We start from the raw sequence: 27,654 nt of genomic DNA on the forward strand, positions 1-27,654 counted from the left end.
AGGAGTATAGCGTCCTACAGCATAGGAGGTTCTGGTGAGTGGCATTAAGGAGCATAGCGTCCTAGTAGGAGGTTCTGGTGAGTGGCATTAAGGAGTATAGCGTCCTACAGCATAGGAGGTTCTGGTGAGTGGCATTAAGGAGTATAGCGTCCTAGTAGGAGGTTCTGGTGAGTGGCATTAAGGAGTATAGCGTCCTAGTAGGAGGTTCTGGTGAGTGGCATTAAGGAGTATAGCGTCCTACAGCATAGGAGGTTCTGGTGAGTGGCATTAAGGAGTATAGCGTCCTACAGCATAGGAGGTTCTGGTGAGTGGCATTAAGGAGCATAGCGTCCTAGTAGGAGGTTCTGGTGAGTGGCATTAAGGAGCATAGCGTCCTAGTAGGAGGTTCTGGTGAGTGGCATTAAGGAGTATAGCGTCCTAGTAGGAGGTTCTGGTGAGTGGCATTAAGGAGCATAGCGTCCTAGTAGGAGGTTCTGGTGAGTGGCATTAAGGAGTATAGCGTCCTAGTAGGAGGTTCTGGTGAGTGGCATTAAGGAGCATAGCGTCCTAGTAGGAGGTTCTGGTGAGTGGCATTAAGGAGTATAGCGTCCTAGTAGGAGGTTCTGGTGAGTGGCATTAGCCGCATTAAGGAGTATAGCGTCCTACAGCATAGGAGGTTCTAGTGAGTGGCATTAAGGAGTATAGCGTCCTACAGCATAGGAGGTTCTGGTGAGTGGCATTAAGGAGTATAGCGTCCTAGTAGGAGGTTCTGGTGAGTGGCATTAAAGAGTATAGCGTCCTACAGCATAGGAGGTTCTGGTGAGTGGGTGTGAGTATAGAGTATCTATACTTGACAAAGACCGTGAGGTCTAAAAAGTCGTATTTTCTTCCTGCCTGTCGTTAAATAAAGTTTGGAGCATCTTAAAGTGAGTTGCGAGCCCCTGCTTTATTTTTTATTGTTTGACCACATTTTCTTAACATCAACAAACTCCTAGTGATTTGTCAATTATTTGGGGCGGTTTGGATTGGCTGCTCCGTGTGCTCTGTGCGTCTCAGGTAAAGTGGGAGGAACATTAAAGCCCCTCCCCCGTCCTTTGATTCTCACTCAGGAAGTGAAGTGTGCACAATGCCACAATCACAGCTCGAGGACCTGGGCTTCACAGCCGTTGCCGTGACAACGCTGCCTTAAGTGAGTGAGGAGAGCGCCAGCCAATCTGCTCAAGTGTTTCCACAAGACAAAGACATTGTCAAGAAACCTCCACACACACAAAAAAACAAGAAACAAACAAAAAAAAAAAAAAAAATAAGAAGACCACTGATGGCGCCTTTACAATGTTGGTATCATTCCCTCTTACCCACAGCGAGGTAAATAATCACATAGAATGCAGAGAGAATAATGTAGAGCCAGTGCCTCCAGAAAGTAGGACACAAAGGTAATGAACCTAGTATCTCTCTAAACAACGTGCCATCTACATGTCAATATACCAACCATACCATACCATCTTTATTTATATACCACATTTAAATGACAACAAAGTTGTACCAAAGTGCTTTACAATAAAATAATATAATTATTTTAGATACGTCTTGAGGCGTGATTTAAACACCTGAAGGTTGGGGGCTTGTCTTATGTGCAGAGGCAGCTCATTCCAAAGCTTGGGAGCTGCCACTGCAAAAGCCCGGTTCCCTCTGAGCTTCAGCCTGGTTTTAGGCACCACCAGGAGAAGCTGGTCAGAGGAGTGGGAACATAAGGTTTCAGCAATTCAGAGAGATAAGTGGGTGCCAAACCATTTAAACACTTAAAAACAAAGAGCACGACTTTGAAATAAATCCTGTATATGTACATTGAAACTATAGAATATCAGGTAAACAACACCCCACTAGACAGCTGCAGAAAACGGATAAAATCGGTCCGAAAAGACCTTTTATACAGACAAAGGTTTTGGCGGCAGTGTGCAAACGTGATTGTCGTCCTCCGAAATTCGCTCCGATATTCGCTGGGGGAAAAAAAACTGCACCAGTGTGCAAACACCTTTTTAGAAACAAAACATGAGAACAAGTGCCCAAGATGCATGTCTTCATAGTAGCCATTATAAAAAGCAGGTGGCTAGCGCACATCCAGTTCCTGTCTGGTGCTGGACTAAGGTAAGTACAGTACAGTACAGTACAGTACAGTACAGTACAGTACAGTACAGTACAGTACAGTACAGTGCAGTACAGTACAGTACAGTACAGTACAGAACGTTGTGTCTTATTTATGGTGTTTTGAATAAAAGAAAACACCATTGGAGCAAACCTGTGTGCGGACTCTCTTCTCTTCATAGTAGCCATTGTCTTGGTCAGCCGCTAGCATCAGGAGAGAGAGAGAGAGAGGCTAGAAGGGTTTTTGGGAGAGTGAGGTGTTGGGATGGGTGGGGATGAGGTGGCCCCCTCTTCTCCCTTAAAAGGTTTTCCAATTTGCACCCCTTTTCTTTGTTTTTCTTTGTTTTTCTTTCAGTTTGGGAAACTTCACAGAATTATAACAGGCATACTATTTCTTACAACTGCATCCTACCTGGGTCACGTTCCCCCCCCCCCCCCCCCCCATTAGACAAATGATCCCGGGGGAATTGACGATGAGAAATCGCTAATGGCCGAATTAGTTACATTTCCCGCCAGAAACGGACTGTATCAAATATGAGTGACTGGCTATCGTAAACGATACGGGTACAGGCTTTAGTTTCCGACATACTATTGATCCGAAACCTCAATCACTAACCTAACCATGTGTATGGTCTTTGCAGAGCGTCCCGTAGGCGATGGGGAGAGGATGCTGGACGTGTTGCAGCGATGGGGCCAGCACCGTGCAGAGGTCCGATTCTTCCTCCGCCACGACCGAGCCCCCAGCAGGGAGTCTGGTAAGCAATGGATTAAAGTTCTCTGTCGCCACGACTGATTTCACTCTTTTTGATTCCATAGAAGCCGTGTCCATCGTGTCGTCTTTTGGAGGCATGTTGCACAGCGAAAACGTGCTCTCAATGCATTGCGCATTGAGACGCTTGTAGATCGTCTATTTTCGGTTATTATTTTAGAGCATTTGATGTGGTCAAACTAGCATGTTCGGAAGCATCTTCCATAAAAGTCTCCTTTCATGCAGCCTTACAAATCTTGGTTATGCAAACATTTTCAGTCGTGAGACCTGTCCTATGTAGAGCTGACTCTTAAAGTGAAAATAAAACATTTGACACCTGGTCCGTCTGCTCCTGGGATTCCTCGAAAGTTGCGCATGCACGCACGCACGCACACATTCTCTCTCTCTGCATGTGGGATCTTGTGGAAAAGGTGTATTACATAACGGCCATAGCAGACTCTTTCCAATAGCACAGCTGTGTACTGTAGCATGTAGCTTATTAGGACCCCCTCTAGATCCAGACATGGATTCAGATGAACGGGCTTCAAATCCCCCGTCAAGCCTTGTTTAGCCTGAATGTTAGAGACACATGGGGTCTGGGGAATGGTGTCCCACTGTAGAGGTGCAACACTTCATCCGACTAAGCAATTTAATTGATTTTAATAATGCAAAAAAAACATATGAAAACCATAGTTTATTTAAAAGAAGAATATGTAAATGATCTGTCCTTATTTTGGTGTCATTATAAGAAAAGTTAGACAAATAAATAAAAAGCCTACAAATCGAACAAGCTCACAAACTCGAACTTTTTTGCATGACACAGCTGTGCAACAAACTATAAAACAGGGATTATTTGGTTAATCTAAAACACAATCAAATCAACAGCTGCAGTCCTAGTATGTCCCAGCAACATTGTCGTTAGTCTGCTACTTTTCAGTTTTCTTAGAATTGCAGACGAAACGTCTAGTATTTGAGTCTATCCTGTCCGGTTGCATAACTAAGCCCTCTTACCAACCCCCCCCCCCCCCCCCCCCTCACAGCTTGAGTCTGGGGCAGGGATTAGATGCCCGTTTTCCTTTCCTGTTATCTTAGCCTGCTCTTGTTTTCCCACACGGTTAGCTTAGCTCAGCTCAGCCCCTACAAAACAGCCGGGTGTCAAGTAAGGTTGTGATCCACGTGCGTTACGCACGTGGATCATCATGGCGCGTTTATGGCACTAACCGTGTACTAAATCAACTTTTTTTAGAGTCACGTCCCAAGTTTACACTGTGCATAAAAACAAGTGGATGCTGCACTTGCATGCTTCCCGCGAACTGCAGTAACATTTTAAATTAACAACGAGATGAGCAAAGTCTTTTGCGCACCTGATTGAAAGGCTCTGCGACAGGTGCGTAGGTAGGTAGTGCAGCAACATGCAAGGAGAAGGAGACACCCACACAGGCACACACTGTCTTCGCTTTGCTCAGTAAAGACACATTTGTATTACATTTGCAACGTTTCGGTCAAAAGACCCGAGGAACGTCTGCAAAATGTAAATAAGAGCGTTTATTTATTGAGCAAGTGAAGACGGTGTGCGGGTGTCTCCTCCTTTAGCTCGATTCTACAAAATGTCTTCTAAATCCTGACAGTTTTCTTAAAAACGTTCACTCTGAAAGAATATATATTCAAAGATTTGTGCCACATTGTTACGATTTTTCAAAACACCACAAGGGGTTTCCGCCCGAAATGGGTTAAATAAACGACAAGCAAAAGAGTTGAAGCAAGAGCGACACTATCTAATACGTAAATGTACGACAGAGTGCAAATAAAAAACGCATGTGAAACGGCAGCAGAGATCAAATATGCAAAGCAATAGACGCCATGCTGTGGTGTCCTCATCCTGAGCAGGTGGACTAAGCTTGTTCTTCTTGTTGCTAATAAGTCTCCCCATGTGTCTCCCTTGAAGGCTTAACACGGTGTGGCCTCGCTCACTGAGACTCACTGAGTCTCAGTACATGCATGTACCGCATGTCAAAGGGTCGCTGCTCAGAGCCATTATGTAAGGTTAAAAGGGGCTTTGTTCAACGAGGGTCTGTGTTCCGCTCCACCGACTCCCTAAGACCCCCACGGCCGATGTGTTAATAACCTGGATCAACAACATACGTGCTCCACAGACACGTGGAATGTACGCACACGCAACGCACGTACACACACACACACAGACACAGACACACAAAGGGCGCGGCCCGCTGAGTTGTGGGTTAAATACTCTGGATTATGACGGGTCCGAAGACGACCACTGATCTCTTTGTGTGTCCCTGCGAAGAAGTGAAGCTCTAAAGCTGCTTCAACACAAGCCAGTCTGTGTTTGTCTAAACTCCTGTTGGCCTCTGACCCCCGTGGCGGAGCCAGCCTAACGAGGACGTACACACGTACACACCTGTGTGTGTGTGTGTTGAGACTGTTTGTCTGAGGAGGGAGGGAGCAATGGGGGAGAGAGAGAGAGTTAGAAAGAGAAGGGAAGCTTCTTGCCACTTTTGTGACAGAATTCTGTGAAGGCAAACTGTTTGCTTTGTCGCTTTGTCGTTTGCTGGAGTTCGGAGTAGGGCTGCTGGGCCAATTAACTTAAAATATAATAGAAATTATATCGATTACGACCAATAACCAACCTAAATCTTGCTCATGTAGGTTAATTGAGTAATCGAGACGCAGATTATAATTTTGTATTGTTTTTTTTTAATTGTTATGTTGAATCGACGCGTAAAATAATCGGTTAAATCGAATATGCTTCGTTGTGCAATGGTCGTGTACAAAAAACGGATAAACAGCCGATCTACAAACTCGCTATTTTCGGTATTATCGCCCATTGCTAATGATTTACGGGACGCCATGAGGACCACCTATAGTGTGTTGTGAGTTTGGAGTCAACAGACGAGACATATCATGATGCAGCTGATGATGACTGAGCGGGTGCTGTGTCGTTTCCATGGTTACTCAGCAGGTTCACGGAGCCTGGAGCCCAAGAGGAACGGAGTGAAGGCTCCCCCGGACAGAAGGATGGAGAACGGGGTGAGTCTATCTACACTACAACACACATTAGTGAGGTGACGTGACGTGACGTGACGTGACGTGACGTGACGTGACGTGACGTGACGTGACGTGGCATAGAGGTACCACAAGAACAGCACGAGAGGTACTCTCATAGGAGGCAATTATATCGAGCCCCGAGAGGTACTTTCCGGAAGTCAAGTCTTCCGGGTCCTTCAAAACGCTATTTTTGAATAGCCGATGCAAAAAACAAACAAAAAAATCACACGGCTTTCATTTGTTATGGCATGCCTCTGAAAGATACTAGCCGTGAGTGTGAGTGTGTTGTGTGTTGTGTGTGTGTGTGTGTGTGTGTGTGTGTGTGTGTGTGTGTGTGTGTGTGTGTGTGTGTGTGTACTGAACATGGTTCAAAACGTGGTTCAAACGTTCATCAAGAAGAAAGAAGTAAGTTATGTGGACAGATACAAAAGGCATAGGCGGGATCATGTTAATGTATGTGATCATGGTGTTACATTATAAAAAATACATCATAATTACTATTGGTACAACATTATACTCTCCTAGGTGTTACATTATAACTATACATTACTATTAGTATTAGTACAACATTATACTGTCCTAGGAGAGTGTTCTTTTCAGGCCCAGTTCCTGAAATCATTAGGTTTTTCTTTTATGGTCAGTAAATCTTAGGGAATGTGGGATGAAATGAATAATATCAAAATAGATCAGAACCTCAAGTCCAATTTTTGATGAACGTGCATTGTGTCTCTGTCCAGGTGGGCTCTCCCAGGATGGACATGACCCTGGCTGAGCTGCAGGAGATGGCCTCCAGACAGCAGCAACAGATTGACGCACAGCAACAACTACTGGCTTCCAAGGTACAATTTTACAAATGTAGGCATTTAGCCAGACTGCTCTTCTCCATGAGCAAGGTCATCTGCACGCATCAAATGCAGAGAGACAGACAGTGTAGCGCCTATGATGTACACGATAGGATCGCAGGATGTGAAACCAATAACCAAACAATCTACTATCAAAATGTTAGTATGTACATTGTACTATACCATGCAGGTGGGGGGGGGGGACAGGTAGACACGACAAAGACAGAACAGCTGAAAGAGACAGATGAAAGTGTAAAAGCCTGAAAGAGACAGATGAAAGTGTAACAGCCTGAAAGAGACAGATGAAAGTGTAAAAGCCAGCGAGGAGAGAAAGCAGAGAGACGAGGAGATTAAAGGAGAGAGGAACACAACAATCACAACAAAGTGGTTCAGATCCGGGTGGGGGGTGAGGACCAAACACTCTGGCAGATTGGACGTGGGGGAGTGTCAGTCGCCATTCAGGATTTAGAATATAATTTTGTGTCGAGTGTAAACACGTCCAAAACCCCTTCCCGAATCACACTCGTGTGAAGTGAGGGGAGCCCACTGTATCGGCCACACAACGTCTCTCGTCGTCATTTGGTGCCCCCTAAGGCCTCATTCACACCTAAAAGACACCTGTCTTGTCCGTGTCTTGTCTCGTTCAATCTCTGGGGGGTGTTTTTATTTTTTTATTTACCTCACACATTTCTGTTGTGTTCCTGCCTAGCTGCTGAGGCATCTTAAAAAACGCTGTCACTCTGCTGAGCAGGACATGTAGTAGTTGGATTTATTATAATATCTATATAAGCAGGACATACAGTAGACTATTATAATATCCAGGTTTGAGTGTCTGTATTAACTGAAGAACATTTGTCTCAGACAGCTGTCTGTCTGTGTCTGTTTATATGAACTGCCAGAAAAAGTTGCTCGAGCGATTCACATGCGCGCACTTGTGGGTGGCCTGGCTGGTGGTGTAATGACTCCCGCTCTTATGTTGGGTGTGTCCAGTCCGGCCCCACCGAGTCCTGACCCACAGCTTTAGAACCAAGTGTCATGTCAGTGAACTGGCTTTGCTGTGTGTGTGACATCACCTGGACAGAGCCGAGCAGCACAAAGGCTGCATTGTGCTCATCCAGGAAGCGCTGCTTAGCTTGTTTTTATACCGCGCCGCTGGGCTTCAACTGTCACTGGAAGATTTAGAGGCACTGTAAGTCAGCGCTTCCCAAAGTGGGGCCAGGGAGGGACCCCTAGGCGGTGCTTGAGGGAGTACCAGGCGGTCCCCGGATGAATGAGTTAGGAACCCCAGATGAACCCTTATTGGTCTGTAACTCAGAGAGTGTACAGATGGAACCTAATTCCATTTGGTTCCATTTGTAGACTCAGAGTTAAATGGACATTGATTTTACATCAGGGCCCCAGAGATAGACATGCCATTAAATGGGAGTCCATCCGTAGACTAATGCATGTCAAACTGGGGCTCCATGAAACTGCTAGAGCTGTAACAAATCTTCTCTTATGGGGGTCCTTGGTGTGAATTTTCCAATGGGGGTCCGCAGGCTAATAAGTGTCAATTTGGGCGTCCTTGACATGAAAAAGTCTGGGAACCACTGCTGTAAGTGATAGACTTGATGGAACTATACTAGCATTTATTGTCTCCACCAGGCCGAAGGCATGGGGAGAGAGTATGTTTTGCACTCTGTCCGTCCGTCCGTGTGTGTGTGTGTCCGTGTGTGTGTGTGTTCATCCGTGTGTCCGTCTGTGGACAGCTAATCTCCGGCACCGTTGGCTTGATCGCAGCCACCGTGTACTTACTTGTACATCATGTCCAAGGCCTGTACTTACTTGTACATCATGTCCAGGGCGTGTACTAGCTTGATAACTAGTGTATCAAGCTACCTCACGCTACGGAAACAGGAGATAGGCTCCTGAACCATGAGCCAGCTTGGGGAACTGTTTGTTCCCAACGTTACTTACTTGCGATAAGATAAGTTGAATCTATGTTTATGTTTATTCAGCTTTCAGCATGATCTCATTGTTTTATAAAAAGGCCGGTGCCATTAAAATCACATTTTTGATGATTACAGAATAATTCACTGTTTTTTGTTTTTTTAATGGCACCTGTCATTAAAGCCAAGACCTTTATTGATCCCGTGATGTAAATCCAGTCACCAGAAGGCAGCACAGCGGTTGAGAGACAGTTATACAGTGGCAAGAGAGAGGCTGTAGAGACGCAGCAGGGCAAAGACATCACATCACACACAAAAGACACACCCTCAATAATGAATACATATAGTCAACAAAGCTTGCATTATGCAGGATGAACAGAAACGAGGACACACACACACCATGCCGGAAACTTAACCCATTTTGGGCGGGAAGTGGGGAACCCCATTTAGTGTTTTAAGCATTATGTTATACTTTAGCTATTGAAAAATAGCAGAGAAACATTTTTCTGAAAACTGTCAGGATTTAGAAGCCGGCATTTGTAGAATCGTCCTCAGGTCTAAATGGATTAAGGGCTGTCCATACTCCTACGTTTCCTCGGAGAGGGAGGCGATACAATCACAAATTGACGTCATTCCAATCTTCGGATGGATGCTCTCAGAACGTTGTCCTTGGAACCCGTGCACCTCCAGATGTCCACACTCCCCAAACTATAGTTTCGAAAAGCCTGTTTTTTTGGACATTGGAAGGAGCATGTTTTAGCCTTTAACCACTTACGGTTAAATCATACAAACCCTATATGGTTGACTGGAGTCCCTCAGGGCTCTATGCTGGTGTATTTTCTGTTATTGTGGGGGAAACTTCACTGAAAATAGCCGATTGTCAAGCTCACAACGCGTTGTGAGCTTGTCCATAAACTCTTTCCAGCAAATGTTCTGCAAAAGTTATCCCCACAACGACAATTTTACAATTTACAATTTAGGCATTTAGCAGACGCTCCAGAGTGATTTACAGTAAGCAAGAACAACACATATTTAATATATATTAATATATCAAAAACATCAACCCTGTGTGAAGGGAGGCCCTCTCTTATCATCATACATCATCATACATCACATTCCATGCTAAACCAATCAAATCATCACAAATGTCATTCTGGCCAATCACAATTTGCAACGGCAAGTGCTACGGGCTAAGATGGAGTCTGAAGATTTGAGTTCGCAGACCACGGCGGAAGTAGCCTAATGTCCTTAACTGCAATGAGCTGCTGTTACCTCAGAGCTAATAAGGCTGTTGAACGAGCCTAACCAACTTATGTGTGTGTGTGTGTGTGTGTGTGTGTGTGTGTGTGTGTGTGTGACACGTCTATCTCTCTCCCTCTCCTCCTTGTTTTCAGGCAGTGTTGATTTCGTCGACTAAATCTATGACGAACAATGTTCGTCGACTACCTTTTTTCACTGACAAAAACTAAATGTAAATAAATTAAAACTAATCTATGAATGATGACTAAAACTAAGACTAAATATATTGGCAATTTCGTCAACAAATAAAAACTAGACTAAAATGTTAGGAAGGGACTAGTGGACGAGAGATGCAGTATAAGTAAAAGACAAGTCATTTTACCCTTGGTTGCATGCTGAAAATGGCATACAATAGCAGAGTGACGCGTTGTGAGATCGGCTAGTAGATCGGCTATTTTCAGCAAGAGAAAAATGAGGCATTACGACGGCATCAAGGCCCGCAAAAATACATTTTAGTCGACTTAAGGCTCATTCATAGTCTGGATTTTCGGTGGTGAGGTGACCACCGAACTACAACATGACGTCACAAGCCGCGGTGAAGAGCCAACCACCGCCTCAGCCCTTCTCTCTGTTTTTACTCACCACCGCTCAACGTTATTTCACCACCGGAGCGGTGGTCACCTCACCACCGAAAATCCAAACTATGAATGAGCCTTAAGTCAACTGTAGATTTAGTCGACTGACACAAAACACATTCCAGGTGAATGAATACTGTTCCAAGAGACTTATGACTAAAACTAAAAATCACAAACAATGTGCCCTGTTAACAACAACAACCCTTCTTTGCTTCCAGGAGCAGCGTCTGCGCTACCTGAAGCAACAGGAGCAGCGGCAGCAGCAGCAGCAGGCGGAGCAGGAGAAGCTGCTGCGCCTCCGCGAGAACGTGGACAACCAGGAGAGCAGGCTGAAGAAGGTCCGGGCCCTCAAGGGCCAGGTGGAGCAGAAACGCCTCAGCAACGGCAAGCTGGGTGAGTGGCGTGCCCGACCGGACCGGGGCCCTGATGCCCCGTCATCCAGTTTTCGTCGACTAAAACTATTATGACGAAAAATGTTTATGTTTAAAAAACTATTATGCTGTCGATTTTGTCAACAAATAAAAACTAGACTAAAATGTTGGGACTATTGGACAAGAGATCCAGTATAAGTCATTTAACACAAAATTACATTTTTATTTTGCCTTTTTTAGGAATTTTCAAACTGAAATATGCACAGGGGCAGTCAGGGCATAAGACATAACTTATGCCCCACCTCTATAATGCACAACGTGGCGCCAGTGCCAAAGAAATCCACGCTATACGAGTTCATACAAAACGCGTCAGTTCCGCCTGCCCCGGATGTGATAGGCGTCCATATTTGAGCCAGATTGTCATTACAGGGGATGCATCGCCGCGGATTGCTTTCACTTTCTTAGTGTGATCCCTGGCCTTTATTGGGTTGATAAACACAGAAATCCCTCCTGCAGTGGAGGAGATAGAGCAGAGGAACAGTGTATTTAATTGTCTCTTCTTTCACTCCTCTCTGCTCCTCTCCCTGGCCGTCCTCCTCTCCTCCTCTCCCCGTCCATCTCCCTGGCCGTCCTCCTCTCTCCTCCAGTGGAGGAGATAGAGCAGATGAACAGCCTGTTCCAGCAGAAGCAGAGGGAGCTGGTGGTGGCCGTGTCCAAGGTGGATGAGCTCAGCAGGCAGCTGGAGATGCTGAAGAACGGCAAGATGGACGCCTTCCATGACAACCAGAGCTCTGTGGCCGAGCTGGACCGCCTCTACAAGGAGCTGCAGGTGTGTGTGTGTGTGTGTGTGTGTGTGTGTGTGTGTGTGTGTGTGTGTGTGTGTGTGGCTGTGCCTCGTCATATGTGCATTGGTCACATTTATGTCGGTGGTTCTCACACGTGTAATTAGTATTTATGTGTGTACTGTACCGTACGTGCTAGCCTGGCATGGCCAGTCCGATATCACTGAGTAGATATTGGTCTGGAACTTCGGCGTGGAAGATTTCTTTCCAAAGGGGCGGTTACAAACAGATTTCAATGTCACAGCAACAAACTTTGAATCTCACTTTGAATTGTGGGCTCTGATTGGTCACCCACAACTCTGAGGGTGAGCCAAATGTAATTCAAACGGAGGAGTGCCAGACCAATCTCCCCCGAGTTTTTTTTAACCTGTGGCACATTCATCTGGTTTCCAGGCTAATCTATGCATGTGCCTAAATGTATGTCTAAAGGGCAAAAGCCATAACACAGCAATAAACTGTGTGTTAACATTTCATTTTAACACTTCCCCGCAAACTTCTCTCTCTCTGTCTGTCTGTCTGTCTTGTGTGTCCCGTCCAGCTGAGGAACAAGCTGAACCAGGACCAGAGCTCCAAGCTGCAGCAGCAGAGGGACAGCCTGAACAAGCGCAACCTGGAGGTGGCGGCCATGGACAAGCGTGTGAGCGAGCTGCGTGACCGCCTGTGGAAGAAGAAGGCGGCGCTGCAGCAGAAGGAGAACCTGCCGGTGAGTCATGGCGCTTCCTGCTTCGCACGTTATTTGCCGGGATTTTCTTTTCCGCCCTAAAACATGATCATCAGGTATTATTATTATATAAGGAGGAAAATTATTATTATAATTTTTTCAAGTGTGCAGTATTTGTTAAAATGTCTGGGTTTTTTTTGGACCCATTAAGTATATGCCTGGTTTGCCTGGCGGGTGGTGATCCACCTGAACTGAAGCCCCACCCACAGCTGTTTGTATGGTAAAAGGGATGATATTGTGATTGGGAGGTATAATTCATACAAATGATTGGACACAATTCTGTTGATTATTCAACTGTGGTTATCTCAAATAATTGAGATCAGGCAATTATGTAATAATTGTGGCAGCCCCCGACACACACACACACACACACACACACACACACACACACACACACACACACACACACACACACACACACACACCTGGCATGGCTCCAACAATAAGGAGTAAATTCATGGCCACTGAGTTTATATTGATTAATTAGTTGATGGCAATAGTTTCACTCAGAGCTCCCCCTAGTGTTCAGATAGAGCAGGGCCAGGCAACCTTAGGCACAGGTGCCAACATTGGCACACGGGAGAGTGATCACTGGCACACTGCGGCATCATGTGAGGGAGGATATTTCTTTTTAAATTAATTCGCAACAAAGTCACACACCTAATATGCTTTGAGACGGGTGTGGACGGCAGGGCTCAATGTAATCAGAATAATGCACACAAAGTGCATAAAAACACCGTCTGCACTTGCAATACAAACTTTATTTAGGCAATGTTTCGGTCAAAGACCTTCTTCAGGCATCTCGAAGAAGAAGAAGAAAAAGAAGAAGGTCTTTGACCGAAACGTTGCCTAAATAGAGTTCGTATTGTCAGTGCAGACGGTGTGCGGGTCTTTGTGCACTTTGTGTGCATTTTTCAGATTTTAAAATGAATTCAAAAGAGGTTTAGTCAGTTAAATAAAGTCCCATCAGGTCTAAAGATTAAATCCTGCACACAATTCTATTCATTCAAACCTGATAACTCTGACTGCAGGGGAGGGAGTCTGGGAGATGTTGCTCTGAATCTAGTGATCATTACATCCTGATGTGAAACAAAATATTTCTAAACAATAATAGCGGAATAATAGGGGAATAGCAGATCTACCAGGCAGCTCACAGTGCGTTGTGAGCTCGTACATAGACTGTACAGGAGTACTAGGAGTGCCTAGTACAGATCCCTGAGAGACTCTAGTTAAACAAAAGGTTTTTTTGTGTTTAAAAGCAGCAGTTATTTTCACTGTGGACTCTCGGGGCTGGTGATGATACCTCTTCAGGCTCATCCAGATACAGTAGATCACATGCCAAAAAAAAAAGGTTGTCCCACCAACAGCCCTGGAGTAAAAAAAAAAAAAAAGACTGTGTTTTTATGTGTTTTTACCTCCGGAAGCCACAGATTCCCAGGCAGTCCCAATCGGCACGCACAAAAGTAAGGTTTCTACCCGACCTCTCGACACACTCTGCTATCTTCTCTGTACCGAAGGAGCCTTAACCCATTTAGACCTGACGTCGAAATTGAAAAAAATCTTCTAAATTCTAACAGTTTTCTGAAATACTTGTACATGTTTCTGTATCAGTGGCATCATCGCTGAGCAGAGCATGAAACAGGCCTTTAACGACCTTCTCGACAGGAAGAGAGATACATGTCTCGTCCTCCTGGGCCCATCTTTGATCTCTATCTCTGTTTGTGTGAAAAGAAGAAAAATAAAGAGAGGCTGACAGGGATTTGATCACATCTCAGACACTAATAATGATGCCATCTTGGAGTGTTATTACACTAACTCTGCCGTTTCCCCCTCAGTTCCCATTGGTTTAAAACAGCTCTGTGGAGGTTGAGGGGTTAATGAAAACAGGCAGACTCCCAGGAATGTCCTGTGAGATGTTAATCTCTCTCTCTCTCTTTCCACCGCGGTTGAACCAGTTCCGTTCTTTTTTTTCCCTGCCTAATTTTGAACCAATTAATTGGTTCGGACTTCGGATGTTGTTTTTCAGAACCGGACCCCAAAAATGACTTGTTCTGTGTACTGAAGTGGGAACCAAAGTGGCCGTGTCACTATTCTAGGTTGAACCCTGAGGGAGAGGGTGATATATGATGTAAACCACCAACCAAAAAAAAAAGAGATAACGGAACCGGTTCTAGATCTAGAACCAAAGTTATTTTGGTGGAAAAGGGGCCTAAGAGTGCGTCTCTCGACGGGGCAATGGAAACTGCAGACGACATAACAGCTGTGAACCATATAATAATGAACTCCAATTCGCTCAAGACCATTACATACTTGCAATAACTCATTATATCATCATTTGTTATCATCAACAACAATACAACAAACACTAATTAGATGTTGTATTTAGTCCTTTCGGCTGCTTACGTTTAGATTCCTGAGCTGACTGCCCTGACATCTCCTGTTCCTTTGCCCCTCTCCTCCCTTCCCGAGTTGTTTTCAACTCCAGAGTCGCCATGGGAACCGTTAAATCTGAGTAAACAAACTCCCCTTTGGAAATGCTTTATTAGAGAGGAGAAATTAACATACTCGATGTCGCAACAGTGTTCAGTCAGAGAGTGATGCATTCACTGGTGTAGCGAAAACATGGGTGACAGCGAGGATGGCAGGCAACACAAATACAACGTACTCACCTCGCCTAGCTGATGTGGATGATTTTATATCCTGTTCTTCTTAAATAACAACACGAGATTTCTACGTGTCCTGAAAAAGAAAAAAAACAGCAACACTTTATTTCTTTATTTCCCCTAATCGACTTGAACCTGGCTGTTACACAGAATGATGGTGTTTTGGTGTCGACGATTGGAGATCTCTGCCTACCTATCTATCGTCTGAGGGATTTGATGTGGGGGCTAGAACAGAGGAGAGAATCAGCGCTAAGATTACCTAGACTAGTGGTTCCCAAACGTTTTAGCCTAGCTCACAACACGTTGCTTCGCGGCGAGTTGTGAGCTTGTAAATCAGTTATTTTCACTGCATTTTGAACATTTTGTTTTACTAATTTATGGTTTTTCTTAGTTTTTCTTTCGTTTCTTCATGAAACTACTAGAAATAATTGGAACATTTGTGCTTTTTTTTTAACTGTTTTGAAATAAAAATATAAATAAAATAAAAAATGTAGGAAAAAAAAGAGGGACACATAAAAATGTGTCCGCGACCCACAAATGGGACCCACTGTTTGGGAAACAGTGACCTAGACCTACTACTACTGTGTTGAAACCGAACCCTGACCCCCTGAAGGACCACTCTTATGGTCTTTGCGTTGGTTCCACGATGCAGTTTAGTTTTTCAAATGTCCAAACGGCTGTCAACCCAGCTCCATCCCCTACGTTGAATTTAGACATGCATCTCTGGGCAGAGATCGCTGATCACCTGGCGACGCCAGACTAGTGTTTCGGTGACCTATGCTAACTATGCTAAGTTTCTTTTTCTCAATCAAATTAACCAAATGCAACCACTTAACTGTAATGTGTATATACTGTGCTGTTGCAGAGTGTAAATATTGAAATACTGTTTTATACAAAGATACTTTTGGAGATACACACAGTAGGAGCAGTCAGTAGTCATGTCATGCTTTAAGCGTGCTGCTCAATGCATTTACATTGCAAATACAGCCTGCCCTGCTCAGCGTAGAGATGCTCTGGAAGTTGGTGCCTCAATACTGGGTCCCATAATGCCACCTTGAGGCCTTTCAGTTGAAGCAACCTGCAGCGTTGAGGTCGGAGTAGCAGACATTTCATTATAATAATATCTGGACTCTACAGAAGACCACCTCGTTTGATTGTGCCTTCGTCACGTAATGAACTGTGCGTGAGTGTGCGTGTGTGTGGGTGTGTGTGGTCATCCCTATGTTCCCCAGGTTCTATGTTCCCCACTTACCTTAGGGTTTAGGGTTAGCGTTATAGGTTTCTGGTTTAAGGACTTTAGTGTTTTGTACAGAACAAAGAATGTTTGTTTTTGCCATCTTTGTTGAAGAGTCTGTGACCTCAGAAAAAAAAAGATGGCCGATATTAGTCAATTGATGATACATGATCACCCCCCAATGGACACTGTTCTACTTTTTTTAATTAATATATTCAGATGTTGAGTGCCAAAAACACAATAAATCGTTAATCGCAATTATTAGTGTGACAATTAATCATCAACTTAAATGACACTAACATTTTAATTGAGTGTGAGTGTGCGTGTGTGTGTGTGTGGCGCGCACCAGTGTCGGGTGACGAAGGTCTGAATAGGCCCCCATGAGGTGGTGGTTTGCCCACCACTCTGCCTAGAATCATAATGAGTTGGTCTTTTTCACTTCACGGCCACACAAAGCCAGGCTCCCTCCATCCCATCCAGGCTCTGCCCCGCGCCACACACACACACACCCAGGCTTTTAGGTTTGACATCACCCGACAAGCATGTCACCGCTGTCCGGCAGAAACCTTGTAACTCCAAAACCCTTCGTTTGGCCATGGAAGAGCAGAACCCGTGTTCCGGTGCATTCAATGTTGGTCCCCGACATGGCAGGTGTAAGACTACATTTGAAATTCGTGAATAAAAACCCCACAAGCACGTTTGCTTTCCCCTTAAACACAAAATTCAAAACATTGTGAGCTTGTTAGGTCGGCTATTTTGTTTGCCGGCTGTCACTTTGACGAAGTAGGATGTTACTTTACGACAGTGGTTTTCAACCCTTTTCACGTCAAGGTCCATTATTTATTCGGCATTTGAGCCACGGACCACCATTTGATGAGATGTAGCCTCTCAGACCAAAGACTTCGAATATTTGGTTATCGTTGGATACATTTTGTCCACGATTCCATGCTATATTGATGTTGGTACCATAGGAGAGGTAACACACGATCAATATAACAATTACATCTACATTCTCTAATTGTGTAGACTTCTTCTAAATTAAGTAATGCCGGTGTTTAACATCTTGAGAGCATAAATGATTTGGTTTCATTGTATGCTCTCTCGAGTTATATATCTATAAGGGTCCATTTTGTTACCACCAACTCTCCCATCATTTAGCTGGGGACCACCTGGAATGCCCTCAAGGACCACTGGTTTAATGAAATCCACTGCTTTACAGAAACGAACATGAAGAAAAAAACAAACGACATGGAGATAGGAGGTTTCTGGCAGACACAGAGAACAGGCTCTCAGTCCCACAGAGTGCATCCACACATTCACACCGTTGGTTAGGCCAGTGATCGCATCAAAGGGACACACCGTTTAAGATGCTGTTATAAGGGCTGTGTATATGTAGTGATCAGCGAAGGGACTGCCTGACATTTATCTATCTTTTGAAACTGTTACTGTTGCATTCTTCTTATTATTTTTTGTTTACTTTCTCAAAGAATGGCTATCCTGGTAAAGAGCGGGCTTCAAAAGACACTCATCTCCAGGTAACTAAAACTAGCCTCAGAGCTGAACCTTTTTTACTCTCCTCCACCACGCGCGCGCGCGCGCGCACACACACACACACACACACACACACACACACACACACACACACACACACACACACACACACACACACACACACTCCTTTCGTTTTAATTGCAGAATGACTTGACACAATCTGTTTTGTTGATTTTCTTTTTCCTTTACTTCGGCACCGTAACTCTTGGCAGGGACTAGCTTGTAGATCTGCTATTGTCTGTACTTTTGTGCGACACTCGATGATATGGTGATATGATAAAGTAGGGCATTAATTTACGAAGAAAATATGGATTTATGAGGTTTCTGCCTGACAACGACAATGGATATAGGACCTTCCGTCTTTCACAGTACTATTTTGTTCACTCACTTTTGGAGAAGCAGTGAAACTAAACATCTTCACACACTGTCTTTTTAGACTCAAATGAACAGCTAGACAGTCAGTCACAATGAAAGGGCAAAACGTTGTTGTGTTGTTTTGCTGCTGCACTCACCTCTAACAAATTCTCTGTGTCTCTCTCTCCCTCCGTCTCTCTCTCTCTCTCTCCGTGTGTGCCCAGGCTCCCTCTGACGGTCCCGCGGTGCAGCAGTCGGGTCCGTCCCGCGTGGCGGCCGTCGGTCCGTACATCCAGTCGTCCACCATGCCCCGCGGCGGCCCAGCAGGCCCAGTGAGACATAACGAGCTGCTGGTCAAACCCGGGGCCTACCCCGACGGCAACAACACGCTGCCCCCTGCTCCCCCCGCGCACCACACGCAAGGTTAGTTAGTTTCATTTATTGTCCACGTGTGGGAAAAAACACTTAACACAGTTATTTTCATGGCAAAAATACAGGACAACAGTGGCAAATGCATGAACACATTCATGCCTGACGTCGAAATTAAAAGAAAATGTCTTTTTAAAATGTCTCAATATTTCATGTCAAGGACCCCAAAAATTATACAGTATATAATAGGCCGCCGACCTCCATCTGAAAATATGTTGTTCCAGGGACCCTCCAGAAGCAAAGATTTGAGTTAAAAACTGAAACTCTGAAAGAATATTTATTCAAAGATTTGAGGCACATTTTCACGATTTAAAAAAAAATAGCAAACCTACAAGTTCATAGCGCGGCACTTGGTGCGGAATCGTTACAATCATAAAGGATCCCAATCCTACACATTATTATAACACCATGTGACCTCTGCCTCGCTCCTCCTCTTGAAAGAAAAGACGAGCGTCGGGTCACAACAACACATGTCGTTTTCCCAACGTCCGGTTTACGTTTCGGGTTCCCGGTGGAACCTCCAAAATAAGGGTTTTCACTGAAAACATGCTGGCGGTTAAGGAAGAATTAATGAAAGAATAATACCTGGCAGTGAGTGTGTTGAGAGCATGAAGTATAACATGAAATGTCCTGCTGCCCCCCCTCCCCTCAGCTGAACCCAAGGAATGTGACACATCTTCTGCTAGTGATGTCAGCCTGAGCTCTGAAGGTCTGGTCCATCTCCTGGACACACACATATCAGCTTATGGGTGTTTTCTCACCTGTAACCGTTTTGCTTATTTTTTCTTGCCGTGTTTTGACTTGCAGTGAGGCTGCTAGCTGTGCTGTTAAACCTGAGAGGAGGAGCAGGGTGGTGTGTGTGCGCGCGTGCGTGCGTGCGGTCACCATTCTGTTGTCTCACCATGGCAGGAGAAATGGTGTGATGAACGCATTTCACCACTAAATGGGGGTAGTGTGCAGGTCAACATGTAGGTCTTGTGGCTCTGTAAAAAAAATAACGGAACCGCTTTTGCCGACGCTGCGAGTTGCAGCCGAGCGCAAGCTTCATTTCCATCCACCAGCTGTTTAAAAACCCGGAAGAGACGCGCGTGCTGTAAGCTGCATCTTCTTGAAGCGACTGTCTGGGGAGTAGCTAGCTTCAGTGTGTGTGTGTGTGTGTGTGTGTGTGTGTGTGTGTGTGTGTGTGTGTGTGGATACATACTGGTCTCATTTAGCCAGAAGCTTACACACACACACACACACACACACACACTGCATGCTTTCCTTAGATGCCCCCCTGGGCCAGCAGAGAGCTTGATATTAAAGATAAATGAGCTGAACTCCAGAACAAAAAACACAGAACAACAGCATAATGGATTCCCCTCCCCCCTCCTCTCTTCCTCATCATCAGACTATCCTGGGGTTTTTATTGCTATTGCATGTTTTATTTAAGTAAAAAGTACGAATACTGCAACATTACAGAAATGATTTAGTAGAAGTGCAAAAAGTTATTGGCATCAAAATGTACCTATAAAGTACCAAAAGTAAAAGTCATTGTTCCAGAAAGTTTCAAATGTTGACGCCCGGGACAGGAGACGGGACAACACAAGACAGAGGTGGCCAAGTTGTACTGTGGTATTGCTACTTTAGTACTCCTCTTCTCCCACTGTTTTTTTTCCCTTTTCCCCGTGATGTTGCATGCATTCTGTTCCGCATGGTGAGTTGATGGGGGGGGGGGGGGGGGGGGGGGGGGGAGCAGCACGGAGGCTGGAGTGCATTGGAGAGTGCAGCTCTCAGCCTGGCCGTTGAGCAGCAGACAGACAGACAGAACCCTGGGAGGACAGACAGACAGACAGGCAGGCCCCTGGGAGAGCGCTGATGGAGAGAGCAAAGGGGGAGATCGGGAATATCTAAGGTGGTCTTCTCTCTCTCTCTCCGCGTGTGCATCTTCTCCAGAAGCCATGTTCTTACTAAAGCCTGTGAAAGAGCTGCGGGCAAAGAGAAAAGGTACGTGTGTGTGTGTGTGTGTGTGTGTGTGTGTGTGTGTGTGTGTGTGTGTGTGTGTGTGTGTGTGTGTGTGTGTGTGTGTGTGTGTGTGTGTGTGTGTGTGTGTGTGTGTGTGTGTGTGTGTGTGTGTGTGTGTGTGTGTGTGTGTGCGTGTGCGTGTGCGTGCCCGTGTGTTTTTACCCTGTGTTGCGATTCTCTGTGGCGGTTGTGGTGGTCTTCTTAGCGTCTGTCCGGCACTTGTCTGTCCGGAGCTTGACAATCTTTAACCCCAGTATCCATATTTTATTTCGTGGCTTAAAATGTGAGCGCGTGTACAAAAAATTTGCATTTTTAGCGAAGACATTTGGTGTAGGCTGGAAAAAAAGCGTTCCAGAGTACTGGACCTGACGTCCAGTTCACTACGTCTGGAGGGGTTGACTGGCAGCGACCAGAAAGAGCCTCTCGTCTCTCTAGTGGCTGCTGTCGTTGTACAGTAAGCTAATGGGGATCTAATAAATAAACCAGATCAAGTCTCACAGCAACATACTTTATCCGTCCTGTCTCTGTTTGCTGTGTGTTTGTACTTTTGTTGGCGTGTTGGCTCAGTTCTCCTTGGATCCTCTCTATTCTCCCCGCTGTTCGTTTTTTCTTCAACCGCTTATCCGTAGTCGGGTCGCGGGGGCAAAAGCTCCACCAGAGAGCTCCAGACATTCCTCTCCAGAGCAACATTAGTGACTTCCTCCTGGGGGATCCAGAGGCGTTCCAAGGCCAGTGAGTCGATGTAATCCCTCCATCTGCTCCTTGGTCTGCCCCGAGGTCTCCTCCCAGTGGGACGACCTCCCTAGGGAGACGCTTGAGAGGCATCCTAACCAGATGCCCGAACCACCTAAGCTGGCTCCTTTCCAGGCGAAGAAGCAAGCTTGTATTCGCAACCTTATTCTTTCGGTCATGACCCACACTTCATGACCATAGGTGAGAGTAAGAACGAAGATTGCTCTGTAGACAGAGCTTTGCTGTTTTTTTTTCTTCTTTTTGTTAAATAATGCTCACCCTAAGCACCTCAAGAGAATGCATTTTTGGTGTCAATCCTCAGGCATTGCACAGTACTGGTGGTGATGATCTGTTGTTTCACCATCTTAGTTGTGATGCTAGTCTAATGTCTCTGGTTGAGAAGAGCCTCCCCATTGCTGAGGCATTGAAGGCTTAGGAGACTATTAGCTGGGTTGTTGGACAATCAACCAAAATGTGGATGATCAGCAGAGAGAGAGAGAGAGACATTATAGCCTCCTCTTGTTGCTATTTTCTTTTCATAGTGACAAATAAACTGGTTGAAACTGGTTTCCATCTGTGTGTGTGTGTGTGTTTTTATTCTTCTATCATTTCGCTTTGCTTCCATTACACGTTAACATCCTCCCTGTCTGACTGTCTCCTCTGGTGTGTTTCTCCATGCAGGCCTCCAGTCGTCCAAGCTGGCCGAGTGGGGCTCCTCCTCCTCCTCTGGCCCCTCCCCCGGTGAGTCCGGTGCCAACAGCCATGGAGGCTCAGCGTCCACACTGCCACGGATGGCCTCTCGCTCCAGCCCCAGCACCGCTGAGCAAGGTAACTCACTCTATTTTAGTTTTAGTCATAGTCTCTTGAAACGTTTTCATTTAGTTTTAGTCACCTGGAATGCTTTAGTGTTTAGTTTTGTCGACTAAATCTACAGTTGATTTAGTCTCCCAGTCCACTCTCTAGTATTATATATATATAACTTTATGGTTGATAAAACTACCTGTTTAGTCGGCCTGAGCCAGTGGCGTAGCATCATGGTGATAGCAGGCCCAAGTGCAAATACTTTGTTTAGCCGCTACTTTTTATGCGATACTGTAGTATGAAGAAGTAGTGTATTAATGTGTGTGTGTGTGTGTGTGTGTGTGTGTGTGTGTGTGTGTCTAGATGAGACGGAATTAAAGAGGGACAGAAAGGTGCGTCCGTTCTCCATGTTCGAGCCCACTGAAGTGCCCGCCTCCTCCCTGCGCAAGAACCAGAGCAGCGATGACCTGGTCCGGGACGCCCAGGTGAGAGAGAGATACCAGCCACACACACACTACCTATACACACACTAAGCTCATATGAGTTTAACCAGTTACCTAGAGGTACCCGGGAAAACCTAGAGGCCCCAATTTGACCAGGAGGAAACCTCGGTCTGTACCCCACTGTAGATCTGCTACCTTAACCATCTCTCTCCTGTGGTTGCAGTCTGCTGCCAACAACAAGGTCCCTGTCGTCAAGGTGCCCCCGCCCGTCCCCAGCAAACCCAAGGGCCCCGCCGGTGGGCCCTATGGGAAGCCGGCCCTCAACACGGGGGGAACCTTCCCCAAAGCCGCCAAGCCCCAGCAGCAGAGCCAGCAGCAACAGCAACAACAGCAGCAGCAGCACCCCCAGAGTCGCAGCCCGGTGCCCCCGTCCCAGAGCCAGACGCTGCCCCTGCCCTCCAAGCAACAGGACGCCATGGCCCCCCCCGCGGCCGCGGTGCGGCCCTTCACCCCGGAGCTGCCCTCGTCGAAACCGCAGACCCTGGCGGCCAGCTCTATCTACTCCATGTACACGCAGCAGGGTGGTCCGGGGAAGACCTACCACCAGCCTGTCATTCAAGGGGCTCTCAACCGCGCCACGAGTCGAGGCAATGGATTTGTCAGTGGTAAGAATCAGTGTTGATTTCGTCGACTAAAACTAAGACGAAAAATGTTCGTCGATTACCTTTTTTTCACTGAGGATAACTAAATGGAAACTAAGCTATCATGACTAAAGTGACTAAAACTAAATGAAAACTATTCAAGAGACTATGACTAAAACTAAAATCAAAACAACACTTTGAATATTATGCAAGGGATACAATGTATGACACGGCAGTAGTTGTTGGAAAAAGAATGACCCACAGAATGTTTAAACGAAGAATGTTTAATCATCCTGAAGGGCATTATCCCACTTATTACACGGCTACTTTATTAATAAATTAATACATTTTACCCAAAAGTATCAACAAAACGAGGTATTTCCTTGCTTACGGACGGTAATGAAAGTATTGTATTGTATATGAGTGGCCGTCTGCAACACTGCACGGCTGCAGCACAGTCGGTCGCCTCGTAAAAGAAGGAAGTTGAGTTGAACAAAGAATACATTTTCGGTCACTGCCTTGTCATTTTCTCGCTTCAATTGTTTTCAAAAACATTCTTGAGAGCAATGTTTAGCTGTAAATGACATGGTGTGTTTGTTTACATGGCTGTCATGTTTGGGTACAGCATAAAATCCAAGCAGCGCAGCAGGTGCTCTTGAGTCTTTGATTAGACAGCTGAGCGGTCATTATCAAGACATAGCCGCGTAATAATCTACTTTAAACACTTGAACCCTAGCATCTCTATTCTACGGGGGGACATTAGCCAAAAAAAGAGGTTTAGTGTAGAGCCAACGGTCAAGTTTACTAAGTATGGAGTGTTTAAGTGGTTAACGCATTTTAACCTGAGATCAGATTCTAAAAAGGTCTTCTACATCCTGACAGTTTTCTGAAAAAGCTATATTTCTATGTCAGTCTTTCTTCGATTTTTCAAAAATAGCAGACCTACAAGCTCATAGCGCTGCTATTTTTCAATAGCTAAAGCATAACATAATGCTAACGCCAAAAGGGGTTCCCGCCCAAAATGGGTTAAATGTTAAACATGTCTACAAAGCTATCTCTGAAATCTATTTAAAAAAAGAGTTAACCTAAAAGGTTTTCTGTATATGGCACCCTTTAAAAGTGTCACCCTGTCAACAGTCTCTCTCCATAACGGAGAGGAGTGCTCATCTGGTGCGTTAGCACTCCATTTGAGTCCATTTAACTGGAGGACACCGTTCATGTCCCTTTTCCATTGATCAGAAAGCTTTTCTGGAGGCCATTCTCGTTGGGAGTGGCAGTTACTGGTTCCTCCTGGCAGCAGTGTCCTTTAAACAGGTCACTGGCGCTTCCAACTCAAAGTCCTGGCGCTAGTTCTCTCTGACAGTACGGCCCTTTATTCCATCACAATTAGCAGTAGGTGCCTTTCCATCAAGAATTTTCGAAAATAAGATGCAAGTAAGTAATTAGAAAAAAGAAAAGTGTATTTTTCTTGTTTCCATCCACTGATAAAATGTGCTTCTTGGGAGATATTAAATAAGCAGTAGATGGCACTATTTTGCCATTCAAGTGAGACGCACAGAGAGGCGCATATTATCTGACATTTATTTTACCGTTTGATGTCTGAAATCTGATAGCATCTGCATCACACACTACAGGATAATCTTACACGATTATTTTATCACGCGTGCACACACACACACACACACACACACACACAGTTCTCTGATTTATTCTTCACCACAGTGCATTTGTCGTTCTTTTAGGCTATTACAAATATCATACACAGACTGCCTGCGGTTGGTCTGCATGAAGTCGTCTGTCCAGAGGGCCACTGGGCCAGGCTGTCTGTTAAATAAATAAGTGTGTGTTTTTGACTTGACGGGGGCTGGTATAGTATTATTCAAGTACAGGGGCGAGGGACTCCTCCCCTGCGACTTGACAGTACCCAATTTTCATACCCAATCGGACTTTTGGTAAAGTACAAAACGAGATGATCACCTAAGGGGACCCAGCACTGCTCAAGGGGTGAAAGACCAGGCATGTACTGTATAGCTATGTGAAAGACGTGAGGTCGATTGTTTCCCGTGCTCCGACATTTGCTCCGATATTCAACCCAAAAAAACCGAGCTCTGTGTGTGTAATTCAATAATTTTATATTTTCACATTTCAAAATAAATAATTTTAAAACATTTAAAAGAATAAAATCACTATTCTATTGGAAATATCTACATATAAATCCTTTTAGTGGGCTATTTTTTTTCTTTTTTTTTTACGGGAAAAGGACAGCAAATTCCCGGGGATTTAATATGAGCCAAATTATTGAAAATTATTAAACCCTATCCACCAGTTTTGGAGATATGGATTATAGAGTAATGTCTTGCATAAAACAGCGAGTTGAGAAAACAGGCTTGAAAGGTTCACTTCTGTGGTCTCTAACATTACACCTAGCTAGCTACATGTTTAAGTATTTATTTCATAATTACAAGTCGATTTCAGCTCTGACATTCTCATGACATGCTCTAGTGTGTGAAGAGTCTGCCTGTGCCAAAAAACTAAAACTGTTGGGGTGTCTGTGTGTTTGTGTGTATTAGTGTATGGTAAACCGGTGATCTCCAGCGGTCTGCAGCACCCAGACAACCCCTACACGGAGCGCCGCTCCCCCCCGGCCACAGACGAGGTGGACCACTACCCACCAATGGCCCACCAATCGGAGACCCCGCCCCCCCAGCAGCAGCCGGAGACGGAACGCAACCCGCGGCCACTCAGCCCCACCAAGCTCCTCCCCTTCATCTCCAACCCGTACCGCCACCACCAGAGCGACGGCGACCTGGAGGCCCTGAGGAAGAAGCTGTACAACGCCCCGAGGCCCCTGAAGAAGCGCAGCTCCATCACGGAGCCCGAGGGCCCCGCCGGCCCCAACATCCAGAAGCTGCTCTACCAGAAGACCACGCTGGCCGCCATGGAGACGGTGGTCGCTTCGCCCGGGTAGGGTTTTTTTTTTTTTTACTTTTTGACTTTGGGACCCCCAATTGACATTCGTAGCGCGGCACCAAGTTCCACGCTACGAATGTTTTTAACTCAAATCTTTGCTTCTGGAGGGGGTCCCTGGAACAACATATTTTCAGATGGGGGTCGGTGGCCAATTACATATATTTTTGTGGGTTCTTGACATGAAAATGAAAATGCCTTTGTAGAATCATCCTCAGGTCGAAATGGGTTAATATCCACTTTGTCAGCAACAATAAGTTTAAACTATTACTAACTACTTGCTCCATGCCCTCAGTTTAGACTATTACTAACTATAATGGCCTTGCTCCCCCCCCCCCCCTTCAGCACGCCCACTTATCCCGGTGGAGAAGCGGAGAAAGCTGCGGAGGGATCGATGGCTCAACCTGGTGTCCCTCTGAGTGGCGGTGCAGAGAATGGCCAGCAGGAGGCAGCAGAGGGAGGACAGCTTCCACCTCACAGCCCCGCTTATAGTCAAGGTTAGTGGAATGGTGTTGAATTTTTCATTTGTTGTCTTTATGTTGTCAATTTCAGTTGAGTTTCATAGGACATAGAGCCTATTTCTTCAGAATAGATAGGACATTGATTTAATTCATGCCAAAATACTAGCATTTAGAACTAGCACTAGAAAGTTGGCATGCTAATATAGAAGCCATTGTTCTTGAAACGGCAATCTCGTTTGAACATAACCCAAACTACAGTCCGATGATGTCATTGGTAGGCATGTTTCTGAACTGTCCTCTGAGACACAGAGAGAATAGACAGGTTTGTGAACTGTCCACAGCCCTCCTCTGAGACACAGAGAGAATAGACAGGTTTGTGAACTGTCCACAGCCCTCCTCTGAGACACAGAGAGAATAGACAGGTTTGTGAACTGTCCACAGCCCTCCTCTGAGACACAGAGAGAATAGACAGGTTTGTGAACTGTCCACAGCCCTCCTCTGAGACACAGAGAGAATAGACAGGTTTGTGAACTGTCCACAGCCCTCCTCTGAGACACAGAGAGAATAGACAGGTTTGTGAACTGTCCACAGCCCTCCTCTGAGACACAGAGAGAATAGACAGGTTTGTGAACTGTCCACAGCCCTCCTCTGAGACACAGAGAGAATAGACAGGTTTGTGAACTGTCCACAGCCCTCCTCTGAGACACAGAGAGAATAGACACAAATGGTTCCATTATTATAATGAGCATTAGTGAGGACAAATTATATGAATATAGGTTGTAAATGTGTGAAGTGGTGAAGCTGTTTGTTAAGTTTCTGTTGACTCTACTAAGCTGGTCCGGTCCTAATGATACTGTCCCG

The 27,654-nt window shown here is 45.3% G+C and overlaps 1 protein-coding gene across 5 annotated transcripts in view; it reads left to right on the plus strand.

Annotated features, from left to right (window-relative positions):
* LOC308328652 (apoptosis-stimulating of p53 protein 2-like) overlaps nt 1-27,654 on the plus strand; it is a 53,179-nt gene that overhangs the window by 18,338 nt on the left and 7,187 nt on the right. The window contains exons 4-17 of one of the 5 annotated variants that reach the window (XM_080782640.1): nt 2,763-2,876; nt 5,847-5,917; nt 6,673-6,774; nt 10,798-10,972; nt 11,598-11,779; nt 12,331-12,495; nt 13,938-13,976; nt 17,898-17,945; nt 18,540-18,738; nt 22,162-22,308; nt 22,645-22,766; nt 22,948-23,389; nt 25,936-26,329; nt 26,678-26,829. In XM_080782640.1, the coding sequence (XP_080638766.1) occupies nt 2,763-2,876; nt 5,847-5,917; nt 6,673-6,774; nt 10,798-10,972; nt 11,598-11,779; nt 12,331-12,495; nt 13,938-13,976; nt 17,898-17,945; nt 18,540-18,738; nt 22,162-22,308; nt 22,645-22,766; nt 22,948-23,389; nt 25,936-26,329; nt 26,678-26,829 (2,352 nt within the window). The remainder of the gene's footprint in view (nt 1-2,762; nt 2,877-5,846; nt 5,918-6,672; nt 6,775-10,797; nt 10,973-11,597; nt 11,780-12,330; nt 12,496-13,937; nt 13,977-17,897; nt 17,946-18,539; nt 18,739-22,161; nt 22,309-22,644; nt 22,767-22,947; nt 23,390-25,935; nt 26,330-26,677; nt 26,830-27,654) is intronic. The other 4 variants (XM_080782642.1, XM_080782641.1, XM_080782643.1 and 1 more) reach the window with 4 other exon arrangements.

Source organism: Protomyctophum bolini (genome assembly GCF_963924005.1).
Source record: "Protomyctophum bolini genome assembly, chromosome: 14".
NCBI classification, from domain to species: domain Eukaryota; kingdom Metazoa; phylum Chordata; class Actinopteri; order Myctophiformes; family Myctophidae; genus Protomyctophum; species Protomyctophum bolini.